General features: G+C 44.5%; 1 protein-coding gene across 2 annotated transcripts in view; it reads left to right on the top strand.

Moving 5' to 3' along the window:
• SPOCK1 (SPARC (osteonectin), cwcv and kazal like domains proteoglycan 1) overlaps nt 1–20,509 on the top strand; it is a 521,381-nt gene that overhangs the window by 232,537 nt on the left and 268,335 nt on the right. The window contains exons 3-4 of one of the 2 annotated variants that reach the window (XM_043588489.1): nt 2,125–2,133; nt 8,630–8,675. In XM_043588489.1, the coding sequence (XP_043444424.1) occupies nt 2,125–2,133; nt 8,630–8,675 (55 nt within the window). The remainder of the gene's footprint in view (nt 1–2,124; nt 2,134–8,629; nt 8,676–20,509) is intronic. The other variant, XM_043588493.1, reaches the window with a different exon arrangement.

The raw sequence follows: 20,509 nt of genomic DNA, 5'->3' as shown, positions 1-20,509 counted from the left end.
TACCTTTGTGGGCCAGACTATTCCTGAGTCATCCTTCATTTACTGTGATTGAGTTGATGTGTGGCTTCCTTTAGCCCCTGAGGGGGCTAACCATTAGAATCATCCGGGGAACTTAAAAAAAAAACAAAAACTGTCCCCTCTGTGGAGGCCACAGCCCAGACCAGTGAAGCGGCTGCTCCTGGCTGAGGCATCTGTGTTGGGAAAGCCCTCCAGTGAGTCCAGTGGTCAGCAAGGAGGATGACCATGTCTACTGTCCCCAGTCGTGCCTCCCGCGCAGGATAGGTGGGGTGGGAGAAGGGGCGAGGTGATAGTTAATAGCTGTACCTTATAGTCTAGAAGGTAGTGTCTGGCTGCTCATGGTTGGACAGCCTACGGATGTGGCAGGAGTGGCCTTCACAGAACTCTTCAACTTGGAATTTGTGCTACTTGGACAAAGGTAGGCCTCATGGTATTTTCTGTGTATAACTGGTATTTTCTCTGAGGTAAAGGCTCACATGCCACAAGATGGCAAGGGCCTCATTTTGGTGTGCCCAAACACTGTCTGTTTTTTCCATCCATACAGTGATGACAAGGAAATGTCACCTGTCCAGAGCTTGCCCAGTTTCCTTATCAGGATATAGTTACTTACAATAGAAACTTTAATTGAGTTAAATGTAGTGTTTAGTAGTGTTTCAAAACTCGATGCACAAACAGCTCTGTGGTGTATTACCTTTGTTTTTTTTTTTTTTTTTAAAAGATGGGGTCGCTGAATCTTAGTATAAGCCTGACCTTGAAACAGAGACATGCCTGGAGCTCAAGTTTTCAAATTTCACTGATTTTTTATTTTTCTAAGCTCCTCTTTGTACGTGACACTAATAAAATTACATGCATTTAAGAGACTTGATAATTATTGTTACCAGGTACAATTGGCCTCCCTTCACTTGGGCCTAATTGGTAAGATTCAGATGCACAAGAAGTCACATTACTGAAATTTTATACCTGTTAGAGTTAACTCTTGAACAACATGGGTTTGAACTGTGTGAGTCCACTTGTGCATGGATTTTTTTTGTCCTATACAGTACAGTCCTATAAAAAGCCACCTTCAAGGTGGCTGCGGATAAGAGAAAGATAAGGGAAGTGTGACTCTTGGGAAGCTGAGTGACTGTGCAGGGGCCACACAGCCAATGAGTGCCAGAGAAAGAATTTAAACCCATATCTCCATCAGAGCCGGTCTTGTTTTATCCTGTCTCCTCTGCCTTTGCCTCCATAGTTCTGGCTGTTTCTCTCCTGGGTATTCAGAAGGCGGCTCGTGGTTAGCACAAGTATTTTGATAATATTGCTAATAAAGTCAGGGATAGGGATGGCTTTGAGTCTGGGGGACGTCCTTTGGCTTGGTCGAATACACACATAGCCTCATAGACCCATTCATATCCCAGAACAAAAACCACTGCAGACCATACTTTTGGGAAGCAATCTCAGCCTTGGTTTTTCTCACTGAGAAATGAACAAGACAGTGGGTCACTTCCCACAACCTCAGATTGGATGGACAGATGGGGAGACATAGAAAGTCATCCTTTAATTGGCTAGAGGCGCCATGACAGTCTTACTCATATTACCTGTTTCTAAGACCTAAATTCATGTCTTTCTCAGGTTTTAGACCCCTTCAAGCTATTTTGGAGCTGTAAGGCAGGAGAATTTCTTTGCAGAAATGTAGAAGGTCTGTTACTTCTGGTCTCTGATGTCATCTCAGGATTTTTACCGAATTTCACCCTTTGGACCAGTGTCATAGGAAATTATTCACTTGCAATTCTCATAGATAGAAATCATGACTGAGTGTTGGGATTTAATCATGATTTTGCTGTCTGGTCTGCAATAACTACATGGATCACTAGAGCACACTCTGATTTTTCCCCACTTGTGTTATTCTACCCGGTAACCTAATGTTTTTCCCCACGAACTTGATGAACGATGGCACTTTTTCAAAGGTATGATGGTTGGTGACTTAACAGAAAATATCTGCATATGATCTTTGTAATGTTTTGATAATATGAAAATTTGATGCAATTATCGAAAATGTTTACATTCCTTCCTCTTGTTTGATTCTTTTATTTTTTTTTTTCTCATTTATAATGCTTTCGTACTCAGGAAGTTGAGGTAGGTTTTTGACTTTTCAACTGTATGTAGACATAGCATCCACATAGTTGCCAAATAAAATGTAAATTTCATTCTTAATCCTAAATCTCAGTGGTAAATATTTGTTTTAGTTCAGTGAACCAGCACCGCACACATTTATTTTTCATTGGTATATCCAGGGGATGCAATTTATCAAATGCATATAAACAGTCCATTTGCTGCTTTATCTTTTCTCATTAGTTATAGTACAAGTATGATTGTCAGTTATTATCTGTGTTTTACTGGTGTGTTATTTATTGAAAGAGCAGAGCAACTGACATTGTTATTTTCTAAATCATTTTGTCTAGGGCCTGCAGGACTTTATACCAAATGTCAAACCAATTTATCAAAGAATCGCTCTATTCAGGAAGAAAGTGATTTAGAGTGTCTGTATAAACATATACCCACCTGTATTTACACGCATCCCAGTAACGGTTATGGGACTTTCACAAGAACACAAAGATGTTAAAGCTGGAGCAGCTTCCTTCTATTTTACACCATTTAGGTAGGATTCATTGTGTGCTTTTGAGTGATGCCTTGGGGGAATATGCAGGTGAGTCTGATCTTCCTTCCCTGCCCCGAGGTAGGCTAGGCTCAGGTATGTGGCAGTGATACGTTCACATGGAAATGCATTCATGCACACAGCTCCCACTTGCTGGCAAACAGGGTTCTCCTGAGTGGGGGTCTGTGGAGGGAAGCTCGGTGGGGCCTCAGGTCACTGAAACAAGCTGGGCCACTTAGCTGAGCCACTTCATTCAGAAGGATTCCTCCCTGGTGGGGCTCTTTGCCAGGAAGGGGCGGGACAGGCCTGCTGGAGTTCCCTGTCGCTTGCCCAGAGAGAGAACTGGACAGAGATAAGGTGCTGGTATGGGAAAGCCAGCTCCTTTCCCAGTAAATAAATGGAATGTTTTGTACCACCCAGTAGATGGGGTAGTAGAAATTGCCCTTGCGTGCCAGTTAAAATTGCGGTCAAATGTCTAATTATACAGCCAAGGCACTATATGATGTCATCTGGGAGTCTCACCTTTCCAGTGACTTCTGGTACGTTTTAGAGACATTCTTTCCACCTGCCGACCAGCCCTTCCTCCTAACGTTCCCAGTCAAGTGGTGTGAAAATTAACAGAACTAGGGTGCACTGAATCTTTTGGTGAGCGGTTTGCTTACAGTCCCTTAATCTCTTTGTCAAGCTTTTGGGTTCAGTAAATGGGGATCTACCCCATCCGGGATCTGCAAACCCCAGTTTAGTCTGCCTGACCTTGCAGGGGAGTGCTTCTTCTCCCTTTTGCATTTACCCGCAGCGGGTCCACAGATGACGCCACAGAGGCTGTCTGCCCTCCCTTCACCTTCCTTCCTTCTGTTTGAATCCCTGTTGCTCACTCCTGGTTGAGACTGGGGAGGCTCCCATTTATTTGCAAGGCTGATGATTTGTATTATCTCAAGTAATCTTTAGATGAAACTGCGGAGTGCACACAACTGGGCTAAAATATGTATGAGGGAGAAGTGATGTGTTCCATGTGAGTTAAGTGTCTTGGATCTGTACTACCTGGAGCTTTAAGGTAGATAATAAATGGCATCACCATGTTTGTAAGTGAAACTAAGGCAAGTTGGGTTTAATAAGTGGTTTCCATTTTGTCCTGCCACCTCATCTCTGCCTCAGAGTCTGGGTCGACATTGTGTGGAGCTGAAATGAGCACTCCTGGAAAGGGAAATCCTTGGGGAATATTTGAGCTAAATTGCACCCGCCATCTTGGGGCTCTGGGACAGTGAAAGAGAAATTCAGGTTCCCATTCAGAATGGGATGGAACCATAGCTTTTCCAATTTGTTACCATCATCCATGATGAACAGACTTGAATCACTCAAATTATAGCAGGAATATTTTTTGCATCATTTCGTGCTAGGGAGTCTTAACGATTTTATGGGAAGATGAGTTACAGAGCAGAATAATTGTATAATAATTGTATAATAATTGTATAATAATATACAATATGTGTTGTATATGTATACACTTTAAATAGACTTCCTTTCCCGTGCATGTTTATCAAAACAGAGTATCTCTAAAGTAGTTGAAAACCCAGAGTTAAATTCCTTTGCACCAACCCCTGAGTGCCAGTAATTTTACAGGATCCTTTTCTGTGTTAGGAGGATATTTACTGAGATAAATGGAGAAATAGTTGTCTTTGCCCCCTGCATTGATCAGCTGCAGAGGATTAAAATAAGTGGGACTGTAATCTTTGCCAGTCTTTGATTCTTTCTTTAACAAGAGCGCCACTGCCTTCTTTCTCATCCTACACAGGTAATGATGTGTCCTTTCTTTTTATTTTTATTCATTAAAATTTTTTTTAATGTTTATTCATTTTTTGGAGAGAGAGAGAGACAGAGAGCCCGCGAGAGAGCATGAATGGGTGAGGGGCAGAGAGAGAGAGGGAGACATAGAATCTGAAGCAGGCTCCAGCCTCTGAGCGGTCAGCATGGAGCCCAGCGCAGAGCTTGAACTCACGGACCATGAGATCATACCCTGAGCTGAAGTCGGACGCTTAACCTGACTGAGCCACCCAGGCGCCCCTCTTTTTTTTTTTTTTTAAACTTTATTCATTTTGAGAGCGAGAGTGAGAGTGGGGGAGGGGCAGAGAGAGGGAGAGAGAAACCCAAACAGGCTCAGCACTATCAGTGCAGAGCCTGACTCGGGGCTCAAACTCAGAAACTGTGAGACCAGGAAGCCAGCTGAAATCAAGAGCCCGATGCATAACCGACTGAGCCACCCAGGTGCCCCATGATGTGTCACTTTGTTACTGTGATTGTTACGCTAACTTTTGATTCTGGCTTCCTGTAACTTTATCCTCCTGCCTTGAGACATTTCATGATTTTGGATGAAAGTGTGAACGTGCTCAAGTTTGAGACTCTGTTTAAATTGATAGGTTCTTCTAGATGTTAACAGAACCTAAAAAGTTGGGTAAGTTTCACTTAAGCAATGCTACAATAAAATGGAATCAGCCTTCCCTCATATGGTTAGAATTTAGAGGAAGCCTCTTCTCTGCCCTGTCTAGCAAGGGCCTGACGTTACCCTGTGTAGTAGAGCCCATAAAATATACACATGTGGTAACACTGCCGGCCTTCATTCCTTAGCCTGCGTAATACACTAATAGGCGTTGCTGAATTTAGTGAGTGACTATATTTAGATATGCATCTTTCTATCTTGGTTTATGTTTTAAAAATGAACTGTTGCTGGGGTCCTTGCAAGTCATTTTGAGAAGCCTCCTCATTAGATGATAAAATGACCAGTTAAGAGGCCAACTCAGACACGCTCGCCTCCCCTGGCAAGTTTGATCTGACACATCCCATGTGCCTTTCCCCCACGGTCTGAATTTGACCAGGTCACAACCTTCTTGGGCTGGAAGGAAGATGACAGGCAGGGGCTCTTAAAGTCCTGCCCTGGGCTGATATCTGGAAGGGACTCTGGGGTCCGTGCAGCGGGAACACTCTTTAATTCACTGCGGCATTGGGGTTTTGTGGGGACACGCATGGTTCCCAGGGTGGGAATTGTAACTCTGAGAAAACTGGCAGAACTGCCCACGGCACCGGAAGTCATGGGTCTATTTTAGGACAGTGTAAAGAGGATAAAGCTGTATTAATTTAGATAGAAAATAAAAGACAAGCTGGGGTGGTTTTTCTTCCCCACCCCCCGTCTCCAGTCTTGAGCCCGGGAGAAATGACCAGCCCTCGTGCTGATAGTGTTGGTTCAGTGCCACAGACAGTTGTCCTTCTGATAAGTGGGATTCAGGGATGAGCACGTTCTCAGGAGGTGCAGCTCTAGAAGGGGCCGTCTTTTATCTGTGGCTTTTCCCACTTGAGTTTAGATGCTGCCTCCCTGGAAATCCTCGCAGACGTGGGGCGGATCGATGGATACCGCCCCTGCCTGCTTGGACTTGCCTTGTGCACGGGCCAGTAAGACCTGGCACATTCCGTGTGGCGGGGTGCTCTGTCCGCCCAGCATCTCATCCTCCACTTTGCTGCCTCCATACCCCACCCCGGTGCTCCCTGACCACCCCCCAGCTGGGCTCTGGTTCTTCCCTGTTTGCCACGTGTTCATGACCTTGGCCTCTGATAGGGGTTTCTCTTTGCTGTAGCCAAACAGTTACACTCATGGGTTTATCTGCTCCTGGCTCATTGGTTTTTGCCTAGGCAATGTACGTTCCTACAGCAGAGCAAAAGCAGTCAGGTGCAGGGAATCACTTTCCTTCCGTGCTTGGCCTTGCTGGGCCAGGGGCTGCCTGAAGGACTGCCTTTGCATAACGAGTGTTCACTCAAGGTGCACTTTCACATCTTGGCAGCAATTAGGCAGTATTTTTTACCTTTGCAGTCAGTTGAAACTATTTGAATGCACATACCTGCTTTTATGACTGAAAGGCTTTGTATTTAAAATGGTGATTTTTTTCCCCCCTGAGAAATATGTAAAAGTGGCCATTGTAGCTAACCTGGAAAAATGACAAGGTCCAGAAGCATGCTTCATTCACATGCCATCCCGGTTACAAAGGAGGTTGAAATCATTAGGGAATATTCAGCTCTTGAGAGTTACTCATACCTTTCTTTGACATCAAAGGGAATGTGGCAAGTGAAATTAAAGTAAAGGAACTTGTCTTCGGCTTCAGTCCTGCCCTGTCGGACACACATCCTAAGCTTCCAAGGACTTCCATGTCTTAGAACAGCATGTTCAAGTAGAACATATTGCACGAGGATAGGGATAGGAAGCTGGGCTCTATATGTGAAGGGGCGCTGATGAACCACGGTTGGAAGGATGGATGTTATTTTTTTCTCCAGCAGTGAGGATAGGTTCTTCCTAGATTCATTCTTCTCCTGTCCTCGTGACCAGCAGAATGTGTCGGTGACATGCTTGTGTATAGAGCTGAGAGCACATTAACGACCATCCAGCTAAGAAATCGGAGGCTAAGCCCCCCCCCCCACCCCCATCCAGTCCTTAACTTGGACTCATTTAACCCAGGCTGCTGAGTTTCAAACCACATAGTTCAAAAGATTAGGATTGTATTTAAAATCATAGGTGGGGAGAGACATAGCAGAGGGCTTGTTTTAAACTTTCTCATTGATATTTCATGGTGTGGCCCTTAGGGACTTCTGAACCAAATGGGTGAGAAGGCCAGTCATGCCCTAACATTAAAGCCAGAACAAAGTGGCCCAATTCCTTGGAGTTAAAAACAATTTAATGCTGAATCCCTAGCATCCAGAGGAACCTGTTCATGTTTATTCATGTTCTGGAAAATGGAATCACTGCCCAAGAAGCAATATGTTGTGATTTTACTCTAAATCCAGTTTCCTAAAATCTATTTAAGGGCTTAGGTGAACTCAACAAGGATCTAATAAAGCCAGGTAATTGAACGACACAGAGGCTGATAAAATTCACAGGAGATCTTGTCGGAGATAAACTGCAGCCGGAGACAGTGTGGACAATAATTTAAACTAATTGTGCACTTTGATGTAAATTAGCTTCTCCGGAAGAGAAATTGAGGCCTCTTTGTAGGCAGCTCTCTATAACTCTGCAGCATGCACAGTACCTGCCAAAAACACAGACAGCAAATAATGTTGGGTAGATTAGGTCGAGGAGGAAATGACCTGAAAAGGTGTGCAAGCCCTAAAATGATGTAGGGGTGATAAACACGAGTGAAGCCTCTTCACCTTGCAAACCGGTTGCTGGGACAGAGTGGGTATGCTGGGGGACAGTGCAGGTGGGGGAGGGGAGGATAAAGAGAGCAGGCAGCAGTTAAGAAGGAGAGGTTCTCAAAAGGGGAGAAGAGGTTCATGTAACTATAAATAAGTGAGTGGCCTGGACCCCAGTGAATTTCCAAGGAACAAAGTGTCTCTCCTCGGCATAAATTGATATAAGCAGCATTGAGTGGATTGGCCAGTCTTTATTGTTTTGCTGCCACACATCCAGAACAAATGGTACGAAGCTAAATGTATGCCTCTGGTTAATGCTCACATTTGAACGGTCCTCTGCTTTTAACTTTTGCCAGTGTTGGAAAACTGTAACTGCACTGCAAGTTATGTGTCTCCGCATGAAGGGAATGTTGACAGTTGAAATTATCAGCTGTTACAAACACAGAGGCCTAATCATAAGTGAGGGCAGCAGGGCATCACCTGCAGCATAATTGATAGCAAACCCATCTTGCTTTTGGAAGGTGTCTCCGTTTATCTGTCAAACCGAGAAGAGCAGCGTTGTTTCCATATGAGGCTGAAATGTTTCTTACTCTTCCCAGTGTTTAATGCATGTAGTTTGAAAGACAAGAATTTGAAAAGTAAATTGATATTTTTGATTTCACATAAATGTCTGTTTGGGGAAAGATTTCTAAGCCATTCGTGCTTTCCTTTGTGTTTCGGGAGATAGGGAGAAAGGCAGGTTTTTGTGTAGTTATGTGAGAAGCTTTCTGAAATCTGACCTTTGTTTTCTATTTTTTTTTCCTTATATAGGATGATTATTTCAGAAACTGGAATCCCAACAAGCCTTTTGACCAAGGTAAAGGATGCAATGTTTCTTGTTGTATATTCCGTGGGAAATGTGGCTTCATTTTTCCTTCCTTGCGTGCTGAGCTAGTATTCATAAAAAGGCCAGTGAACTGTCTTATTTTACTGACTTGGGAGCCTAAAATGACTATGGTGATGGAAGGTATTTTATCAGTTTGGTTATTTGTCTGAGATTGTCTAAGACAGATTGTTAAAAATGTATTGAATTGACAACTACAGTCATTGGATTTTTTTTTTTAACACAACAATAACAAAAGAGTAAAATGCTTATTATAATGACCTGGTGAGTTGTTGGGTTGAATCCAGTGATTTCATTCGTGGAAGAGACTGCCTGGAAATGCTGTGCAATTGACATGAGTCATGAACATTGAAACTTCCTTTGTAGAAACAGGTTAATCCCAGGAGGCTTTCAAGGGCACTGATAGTTCATTTGTTAAATCAGTTCATCGTGGTTTCTAAATGGAAGCTTCTTTCTGAGTCTGCTCAATGACCACTTGGGTGTAAGCATGGTCCTCAGAGAGCTCTTTCCACTGATAACCAGCAAGCATGAAGCCAGTCTCCTGATGGCCCTTGTAAATCATCACCACTGTCCTCCTCTGAGTTATTTAAGATACAGCGAGGACCTGCCCGTGAATCATGTCCCTGTTTCGACTGTCCCATGTGCGGCTGCTGTTGGCACAGACCCTGCTGCTGAAAATGATGCTAGGTTGTACCTGAAGTATGTATATGCAATTGATACTGAAACCTGGGGGGAAAAGTTTACCTACCACGTATCAAAGGTTCACACTTCTGACGATGAACTTCACTTCTGCGGCTTCAGTATTTGATGTGATCACGATGGCCAACCTGACAACAAGAAATCAACCAAGGCTTTGACGTGTAACATGGTAGAAGGTAACCCCTTCTACTCCCCCCTTTGCGACTTTAATGGGTTGCTCTCACCCTGGACCCTGTTTTTTTTTATTTAAACAAAATTGGTATTAAAATTTCTACATATGCATTTCAGCTCATGCCTTCAAGTAGAACATTTTATTCCTTCGTACATGGATTCATTCGTTTTCAAACATTGAACTTGCACTGTTTTCACGGGCACCAGCCAGGTTCTGGGAGTAAAACAGAAAAATTGTAGGGGTGCCTGGATGGCTCAGTCGATTAAGCGCCCAGCTCTTGATTTGAGCTCGGGTCATGATCTTGTGGTTTGTGAGATGGAACCTCACATGGGGCTCTGCATTGTCAGTGCTTGGGATTCTTTCTCTCCCTCTCTCTGTCTCTGCCCCTCCTCTTCTTATGGTCTCTCTCTCTATCAAAATAAATAAACATAAAAAAAAAAAAGCTGTAGTGCCAGCCCTGGAGGAGCTCAGAGTAGAGCATGGGCAGAAGTCAGTCACCAGTTCCAGTGGGATGTGTTAAGGGCTGTGAAGCATGTATGTGCAGGGCCAGTGTTGAATCTGTAGGTGGGGAACTTACTGTGTTGCATGTGTCTGGGGAGCAGGTGCCAAGAAAGGCTTTCCTTTGAAGATCAGTTTGAGCTTATCCATATCTTAGCAGCCTCCAAGAGCCTTACTCATTTGCAACTTTAGCAGTGACTGAGACATCACAATAAGCCACGTTAAAGCATGCAAAGGCATTTGTAATTTAGAAATTCTCCCCTGGAAAGGGTCAGAATTTCTACCCATGTCTTTCAAAAGGATATACCTTCATTTCAGAAGAACCCTCAGAAACAGAGCCGCACGTTCTCTGTCTGTGCCTGACAAACGAGCCTTTCTACAAACATTCCTACCACGATTTTGCTGAGGGACGTATCTCAGCTGCCGGTGCCAGTGAACTAATTGTTTCCAGCCCAGAACCAGAAATAGGTTCTTGTCCTGTAAGGATCAGATGTTCTCTAAATAACTGCCAGATTTACTCTTCCCCAAGACTTGGAAACAAATGCTAAAACTTCACCAGGAGAAGCCTTTTTCATTTTTACTAGTAGACATTGGGAAAGATAATACTTGGAAGGCGGGTATCATTTGCCGCTTGGGGATATACACGATAGTTTCCCTTGATTTGGGTGTTCACACAGAAACTTTGAGCATCAAAAAGAGCATGGCATTTCAATCTGCTTAACCAAAAAGCCCAAAGAGGGATTTTTCTCTCCTGGGAATGAAGGCAAGCGTATCGAGCAGATTCCCAGCCCTGCTCCCTCTTTTTCTAGTTCCGTAGGCATGAAAACTGGATCTGCAGAGATAAATCCTCCTCATATAAAACCTGATGACTTTATGGGGTATCATTGAGGACCTCAGCCGAGAAGCCCCACTTTGTAGCTCAGGTGTTGCCGCTGTGGGCTATTTACATACCGAGCCGTGGGGAGAGCCGGCAGAAATGAGGCTAGCCTTCACCTCAAATACCAGCCCCAGCAGATGTCATCAATTACATTGTGAGCTGCTCAATAAAAATGGGAGGTTACTATATCAGTGTGGACACCACTTGGTGAAATATAAACCCCAGGCACGGACGATGTAGAGCATTTCATCTTCCAGATAATAGGAGAATTGCCGAACTCCAGTGAAAGTTGTCAGCTGCGGAGAGAAGTCCTTTCCCCTCCTAAGCTGAAAAGGAATCAGACATGGTTCACGTGGTTTTGGGGTTGGGGACAACTTGGAGTTTGTAGAAATGGGACTTGTTGGAAAACACGGCAGGGTTTCACATGACACCTCTGCCCTGGCATTGGGGTGGATAGGGCTTCCTGATGGAGGTGGGGGGCGAGGTGGGCTTCAAATGTAGGGGAAAAGAAGGGAAGGAAGGTGGGTCATGAGGGATTCCGGTGGAGGGTAGCCAGAAAGGGGGGGGTTTGAGGCAGGTTTTGAAGGACGCTTCATACCAATCTGTGAAGTTTGAACTTTGTTTTCTTGGCAGTCGGGAGCCATAGAAAGGTTTTGAGCAGTGGAGTGACGTGATGAGGGCAGTACTGTGGAGGACTTTAGCTTGGTGACTCAACAGCTGTGATCAGGGACGCAAGGCATACCTGCTAAATGATGTCCCTCCTCCAGGACTCTTGGGTGACTCGTCCATTGCGCCTTTCATTGCCTGGGAGCTCTGGAATTTGGCCGTCGTCGTAGGCGGTCAGACTTGGCATCAACTCTGTAGCTTGATCTCTGAAAAGCCCACGTAGCTCTTGCTTCTCTTAGGTATTGGTATGAATAGCTCAGACACTCACGGTATTCAGAAAATGGTTACTTGCCTGTAATTATGCTCTCTGCCTCAGGATATTTACCGAACTTTGAACAACAGGGCTTCATAGAGCAAGCCCTTCTCATGTAATCGACTCAAAGGCGGTTGGAAGAAAAGTGCCTCACTTGGTGGTTTCCTTCCATGAGGCTGAGAATGTCTTTAACTTGTTGTCTTAAAGCGAATCATTAATGATTCTGTCAGTGGAGTATAATAGCCATCAACCTCAGGCTTTTCTAAGAAGCATTCTTGGTGAGATGTGGGTAAAGTATTAGGTCCTTTTTTTTTTGTTTGTTTTCTTTTTTGGTATCATAATGATTTGATGTCACGTGTCCTCACAGAAGGGACAGACAGGAGTTCAGAACTGAAGGGACCAGGTGAGACAGTGCCTTTGTGAAGTTCCCAAAGCCAGACACCCTGCAGGGAGAGCTGAGCAGGCTGTCCAGGTGGAGAGGGCAGTGGGCACATGGAGATGTTTCCTGTCTCAGATGAGCAGGGTGAGTGGAGGCCTGGGGTAGATGTCTCCATGAGGTCAGCTGAGGCTGTAGGTTCCTGGAGTGATTCTAGCGTTTTGGGTGGCCACTCTGCCCTCCCAAGCAGGTTCTGTAGCAGAGCCCGAAGCACAGACTTGATCTCCCCAATAGTGATATCGTGACCTGAACCCACATCCAGAATCAGACACTTAACCGACTGAGCCACCCAGGTGCCCCCTTAATTTGCCTTTAACCACATGCTTTTATTTTCATTTTCTCACTCCACACCTATCTGGTGCCCAGAGAAAGTGCTGCATTCTGTGGGATACACTTTGGTAAGTGAGGTGTGGGGACTTGAGGTTTGCAGTCAGATTCTCCAGGTTTGGAATTTGACTTTGCCAGTTCCTCGCCGAGCAATTCTGGGCAAGGTGCTTAACTTCTCTGCCTCTAAGCCTTCCAATCTGGCATGGGCACCAGGGAAAGCATTGGCAGGATTAAATGAGTTAATGTCTGGCATACAGTAAGTGCTCAATCTGTGCTGCCTTAGCAAGTAATTGATCTTTTTCATTTCCTCTTCTTCCTATTTACCTGTATCTCCGTGTTGCTTCCTTCCTTCTCCACTCAGGTTTTACTTCTTCCTTCCTTGTGTTCCCTTCTGGGGGCCTTCAGGGTTGGGAGGCTCTGAAGCTCACAGGTTTAAACTGGAGCCAGCCTGCTTTATACTAGGTGGGTGGGTCACTGCAGTCGTGCACCCCAGATCCTTGTTATTGGGGCCGAAGAGGTTCAGGCTGTTAATGTGTTTCTTCCTTCTTGACTCCCATCCATCCTTAAACGGTTATCAGATACTCCATGTTTATACCTGCTGTGTTGGATAACAGGGACCACAGTGAGAAAGGCGTCTCTGGGACACTCCCAGTTATTAGTCATAAGCCATCCATCTAAGGCCTTAAATAAGCAGAGAGAGTGTTTTAGTGCTGGGAAGTGGGGGCTGGGAGCAAGAGCAGGTGTCGGTGCCGGTGGTTTGGGTGAGGGGTGCTAGTCTGGGAAACTGGGAAATCCATAAGATGGCAAGTGTTAATGTAAGTGACCCAGGTCTATCACAATTAATTAATTTAAAGTTTCTTTATTTATTTTGAGAGAGAGTGTGAGTGGGTGAGGGGCAGAGAGAGAGAGAGAGAAAGAAAGAATCCCAAGCAGGCTCCACATGGTGCCAGCACAGAGCTTGAACCCACCAACCCTGAGATCATGACCTGAGCCCAAATCAAGAGTCAGACAGCTAACTGAGCCCCCTAGGTGACTAGACACCATGTGGGTGACATTTTCTGCTGTAACATGGCCTCACCGAGTCTGGGCCTATGGTGTGTGGGTCAAGATTCCTGCACTGTAACCTTTGCTAATAACAGTCACGTTCAGTGTGATAATAAAGGTGCTGTCTCAAGGATTCTCTTTCGCCTTATAGTGAGATGGCTCAGGAAGGTTATCCAAAGGGCCTGGAGGAGAAAGAGAGAGATAATTTATTGAACCACAGTGCTATGTTAAAAGAATAAAAGGTGTTGCTTTTATCGAACAGAGAGAGGATGAACAAGAAGCAAAGTGAATTCTAAAAAGTTGTTTCAAAGCTTCTTGACCGGTCTTTTTTGAAAAAGAAATTTGAAGCTTTAATCACAGTGTTTTTGCTGAATAAAGGGGTTTTTGTTGTTCTTGTTGTTGCACTGGGGGGGGTTGGGAAAGTAATTTATCTATATAAGCAATACCTTACTTTAGCATAGAATTCTGATGATTTGAAGAGGTCCTGAAGTGAGGGAGCATTCATTAATTTAGGTTCTTTCCTGTAGCCATGGCCCACACAGGACAGAACCCGCTGATTTATTTGGGTATGAAGTTCTCCTTGATGAGCCAAGCCTTTTTAGGACAAATGGCTGAAGGGAGATTTATCATGGAACTTTTTGAAACCAGCGAGTTCCTTTAATGTGGAATAAATGAATGTTTTAGATGGAGTGAATAGCTGTTGGTTTTAAAGATAATGTTTTTCTTCTGGAGTGAATACTAATCATTCTTCCCGAGCAGCCTGGCTGTGACTAAATCTCAGATGATGCTGGTGATCTTCAGAGCAGAATATGAACTTGTAGAAATTGATCTCCAGATAAAAATAAAGCTCACAAAGTCAGGGGCCCTTTTCACTCACGCTGTTCACTTGAATTGAAGAAAAGAAGAAAACTCTTGCCCTTTGACTTCCGATCTATTATACCAAGATCCCGACAAGCTCAAATTCCGACCAAAGCCTTGAACTGTTTTGAAGCAGAAATTCTAAAACTCAAAAGGAGCGCGTCCTTCCCATGTTCCAACTGTGTTTCTGCAAGCGGAACCCTGGGGATGATTGCAGCATCCACGTTTTGTCCAAGTTTTAAAGGGTGCTCCAGGGGAGGCAAGATTGCTTATTTATAGAATGGTTCTTCAGAAGGGGATTTTTTTTTTCCCCTCCAGATTAATCTGGAATTTTACATGCTAGGCTTAAAAAAATCTGAAGTCCCCACAGTGTTCCTCCTGATGTAGAAGTTAACCTCACCCCAAAAAGACCTGCTGATTTGCATTCATATGTCCTTGAATGTTTCTCAGCATTGAAGGATCTGTTCACCTTGTCTGATGGCTTGAGCTCTGCTGGTTTTCACAGGCAGTTGGCCTGGTCTGTGGGAAGCAGCTTAATAATTTTCCCCCAGTACCCTTGTGTCTGGTCTGCTTGTTACCTTTCCCTTTCCACATGTTGTCACCATTCTGCTTTCCCCTGAGCGGCAGTTTCTCTTACCTCGCGTTAGCCCATTCCTCACCCCAGACCTTCCCGTTGGCCTCTGTCCTTTCGTTGTCTCTTCTTCTGCTGCTTGATTATGACAATGAAATAGTGTTTTTGGGGGCGCCTGAGTGGCTCAGTCAATTAAGCATCCGACTTCGACTCAGGTCATGATCTTGCAGTCCGTGAGTTCGAGCCCCGTGTCGGGCTCTGTGCTGGTAGCTCAGAGCCTGGAGCCTGCTTCAGATTCTGTGTCTCCTTCTCTCTCTGCCCCTCCCCCACTGGCGCTATGTCTCTGTCTCAAAAATAAATAAACATTAAAAAAATTTTTAAAAACAAATAGTGTTTTTAAAATTTTTGAAGTATTGATTTTTAAATGTTCCAAGTCATTTCTGCCAGGGAAGCAACAGAAGACTATTAATCCACATTGGTGTGCCCCAGCTTTTGACTCAGCCAGTCTGCTTTGAAGTTACATCAAGTTCTAAGTTAGAGCTTTCATCCCTGCCTACCTTTGCCCATTTGCTTCTTTTATTTATTTTTTTAAATTTTATTTTTGTATGTATTTTATAATATGCCCATTTGCTTATTTTAAAGAAATAAAGCATCAAGTATAAAAGTGAAATCCAATGAGGGCTCCTTCTTGGTCCCTTTTCCTAAAGTGCCACATCATTAATGTACTTTTCTGTCCATGCTCTTACACTTTTATGTCATATGGGCAGGTCCACAAATAAGGTGTTACATTACATGTTGCACCGTAGAAACATTTCCTTCTCTAATCTGTGTATTTCGTTGAAAATTGTTTCTGAAGGTTTTTGGTTTGATAGCTGTAGATCTAGTTAATGGCTTTATTATTTTGTTATATGCAATAATCTTTTTCTCCATCCTCCCCTCCCATTGGCAGACATTTATGTTGACTCTATTTTGCTGTTGGTGCTGCTTTTTCTTAGCATTTCTTTATTTTTTTAAATTTTTATTGTATTTTTGTTTTTTTAATAATAGAATTTATTGTCAACTTGGCTTATCCAGTGCTCATTCCAACGAGTGCCCTCCTCAATGCCCATCACCCGTTTTCCGTACACACTGACTAATTCTTCCCTGAAGCCACTTGGCCTGTAGCGCATGGTAACCCAGGAAGGGGCTGAGATGAGCCATGACTTTGCCACTTTTTAAATGTGTTAAATTCAGACAAATCACGTGGCCTTTCCTGACGTCACTTGGCCCATTTCTGAAATCAAAAGGAGGTTCCCCTTTTGTACTGCTGGTGGGAATGCAAACTGGTGCGGCCACCTGGGAAAGTAGTATGCAGGTTCCTCAAGAAGTTAAAAAGAGAACTACCCCATGACCAAGTACTTGCACTACTAGATATTCACCTAAGGGATACAAAAATGCTGACTCGAAGGGGCACATGCACCCCAGTGTTTATAGCAGCACTAGCCAAAGTATGGAAAGAGCCCAAATGTCCATTGATGGATGAATGGCTAAAGAAGATGTGGTATATCTATACAATGGAATACTACTCTGTGATTAAAAAGAATGAAATCTTGCCATTTGCACCAATGTGGATGGAACTAGAGTGTATTACACTAAGCGAAATAAGTCAGTCAGATAAAGCCAAATATCATATGATTTTACTCCTACGTGGAATTTAAGAAACACAACAAATGAACATACGGGAAGGAAAGGAAAAATAAGATAAAAAAAAGAGAGGGAGGCAAACCTTAAGAGACTCTTAAATACAGAGAACAAACTGGGGGTTGCTAGCGGGGAGGTGGATGAGGGGATGGGCTAAATGGGTGATGGGTATTAAGGAGGGCACTTGTTGGGATGAGCTCTGGGTGTTATATGTAAGTGATGAATCACTGGGTTTTACTCACGAAACCAATATTACACTGTATGTTTACTAACTTGAATTTAAATAAATAAATTTGAAATAAAAAAAACAAAAAGGAGGTTCCCGAGGTCCTTTGTATCCACGATAGTTAAGCTCTCATGCTTTTAGGCAGCATAGCGTCTGTGTATGTTTTCTTCATAACGAAAGACAAAATGAAAAATTGGAAGCCTGATGCTGTTGTTTCAAAGGTTACAGTTTAACCAATGAGGTATGAATAAGCTTCAATAAAACCAGTGGAATTAAATGGGCCTTTAAATCATCAGAGATGGGGGCGGAGGCTCAGAGTAAAAAGCAAAAAAGGCCAAAGTGGGAGGTATTTTCTTTTCTCAGAGAGTCTTATGGGTACTGCAGGGTGTGGAGGGAAGAGCGGAGTTTAAAGGGCTCAAGTTCAAGTCTTGGCTCTCCCATTAGCTTGCTGCATATATTGGAATAACTTATTTGGCCTTCATTTTCTCCTCTGTGAAGTGGGGCTAATGATGCCTGTGCCATGGGCATTAGTGGAGACCAAGTGGCATCGTGTTGCAGAGGGCCAGGGGTTGGCAGACGGCACGTGCTCACAAACCTCAGTGAGCCAGCTCAGTGCTGTCAGCTACGACTGTGTAGACCCCATTTCCTTATGGGGTGCCGATGGCTCTGTCCCTGTCATCTGCTGGCTTTGCTGGGAGCTCCCAGCACCCTGTGCCTCCCAAACCAAGCTGCGCTGGGTTGTGTTCTACCCTTTGGATGGAATGATAGTCGTGAAGGGTAGGAAAATTCCCCTTGCAAAGCTAGGGCTCTGTGGCCTTCTATTACTGTGTTTAACAGGTTTCTTCAGCACGGGCAAATCCATTTTAAAGACATATTTATTACCTTTCCTCAAACTCATAAGATGTAGTGCTAGTTTTATAAAAACGAAAAAAAACCCCAAAGAAACAAAACAATCCTTCCTGCTATTCCACCTGCTAGAGAAACAGCCCCTGAATTAATTATATTATGTTTGTTGAGTCCTAATGAAACAGCTTTGGTTTGGGGAAATTCTCAATAGGGAAAAACATGTCAGCTGAATTTTAAAATCAATCAATAATGCTGTTTAAAATTTCCTCATCTGAGACTGTCGAGTGGATTAGAGCATTGTCACAACTGGGAGGTGGCTGCTCGGCTCACCTGCGTCCCCACAGGCCCTATGCCTGAGACGGAGAGTTTTCTTTTGTTGAGGTTTGTAGTTGTATTACCTAAAAGTTCCTTGCTAGAGACTTCTGTGATGTCCATTCTGCCCTCATCGCCATGTAGGATGAGAGGCAATGTTGTGTATGGAAAGGTCCTCGGTTCGCAGTCTCATTGATTGGGTTTGATTCCCACTTCTTGACTTTTGTAGATGTATGTGCTGAGGCAGGTGCTGAGCTTTTCTGAGCCTGTTTTTCCCTTATCTTTACCAATAGAAATTGACAGTTATCGCACCTCTGGCCAGCGTGGTGTCTGTCCAACTCCTGATGTAGTATCTGACCCAGTCTTAAGATAAGGAGCATGATAAAAGCAGTAACGCTTTGGTAAAAGATGCAGGACCAGTGTTTTCTTCTGGATTCTCAGAGGTGGAAGGGTCTTTGGGGGTTTTGATATGTTCGCTTACCTGATCCAGCACGTGGGCTCTAATTGTTCAGTGAACTGTTGAGTCAAGTGCGTAACTGATTACCTGGTAGGTGCCGAGTTGTTTCCACACAGTAACTATGAAGAGGAGTGTGATGGTGGCTTTGCTCAGGGCACTTAGAGACTGTGTAGTCAAGAGTGGGACGTATGGGCAATAAAATACCCCAGGGGATGTGTTTGAGCTGCCCTGACAGAACCTTGCACCCTGGATGCTCAGGTGAGGAGCCAGTCAGTTCTTCCTCCGTGACGGTCAGGTAAAGGATCCCAGGAAGCAGCCTGGGAGCCTCTCAAGGATGAGTAGATATCTGGAGATAAGCTGGGGGGAGGTGGCCAGCATCTGATTGGTAGAAATTGTCCTGAGAACTGAGCATTCAGTTGCTACAGAAGTAAAATTTGATAGGATTGATTCTTCTAGAAACATTTATTCATAGAGATGAAGAAAATGTAAGCCATTACTTTATCAGGCTGTTTCATTGTTTACGCATTTATCTCTGAAGATCGCTCTGGTGGGAACCTCAGAATCCCCCCAGAGCAGACATCATGAACAGTGGGGTAACCTGTGTAGGGACAGGGGGAAGGTGGGCTTCGGGATGCGCCAGAGAGCGGCTGTGATGCTACCTTAGCTGAGGGTGGTCATGAGGATCTGGGACCCACTGATGACAGAACTTCTGATTTCTCCCATCCAAGTACTAACCAGGCCCGACCCTGCTTAGCTTCTGAGATCAGACGAGATCGGGCGCGTTCAGGGTGGTATGGCCGTAGACTGGAACTTCTGATTTCTCAAGGGGAGCAGGAGATGGAGAAGTTTTTACATGCGTATGAAATGAAGTTCTTTAGTGTTTGCAAATCATTATTAAAAACAAACAAACAAACAAACAAACAAACAAACAGAAAAGCCTATGAGAACGTAGGTCTTTGGACTTCTTGTCTGTGGCTTCTCTCTGAGAGGGAAGCCGGCGGCCTCGTTGTCAGAACTTGTCTTTTGCCTGTAGTGTGAATGCTCTGGAGGGTGATGAGTCCTTGGGGTCCCCCTGACCTGGAGGCAGTGCCTAGCAGAGCAGGAAGTCATCTGTGCCCAGGTTGCACTTGGACAGTGTGAGGCCTGAAGCCACATGTAATGAGCAGGGGCGCCCAACGCAGACCTGAGCCCCAGGCAGAGTGTTGGGATATTACTGCGGTTTCTCTGTGGCCTCCCACACCACCTTCAGATACGTTGTTTTAATCTCGAGAAGAGGGAAACACACCCCTGCCCACACCCAAGCACACTCACACTCACACAAAATTCACACCATGTAGGTGCCTCTGGGATTTAGAAACACAAACTACCTCCCAAGAGTCAAAGTGCAGCCCGTGTGAATCAGGATTGATTTCATTAGGCGCTGAATTTCCCTGCTCTGGGGAGGGTCCAGGTGGTGCCTTGGGCCCCGGCAGCCTGGCTCTGAGGAGCCGTAGGGGGGAGGGGAGGATGGGTGTCATTTTTAGCAGCTGGCCCTGTGCTGCTGCTGCTCTTTTTTGGCCAAAAAAGGAGATAGAGGAGATAGAGATGGGTGGATAGGAGATAGAAGGAGATAGAGAAGGTGGACGATATCAGAGACACTCACTCTCAAGGGGAGAAGACCCCAGCAAGGTAAGGGATTGCCCTTCTGAGCCCATGAGAGCCAGCAGGATGTTCTGGCCCTTGTTTTGCCCACGGTCATTGCCATCCAGGAGCCCTTGCAAAATTCTACTCTAGCCCCCTCTCTTCTTGCTAACTTGTTTTTTTAACTCATTTTTAAAAATGTTTACTTACTTTGAGAGAGAGGGGAAAAGAAAAAAATCATGAGTCGGGGAGAGGCAGTGACAGA

This window comes from Prionailurus bengalensis, chromosome A1 (assembly GCF_016509475.1).
Source record: "Prionailurus bengalensis isolate Pbe53 chromosome A1, Fcat_Pben_1.1_paternal_pri, whole genome shotgun sequence".
Lineage (NCBI taxonomy): Eukaryota > Metazoa > Chordata > Mammalia > Carnivora > Felidae > Prionailurus > Prionailurus bengalensis.
Note: the sequence above shows the minus strand (reverse complement) of the source record. Positions and strands in the feature narration are given on the sequence as shown.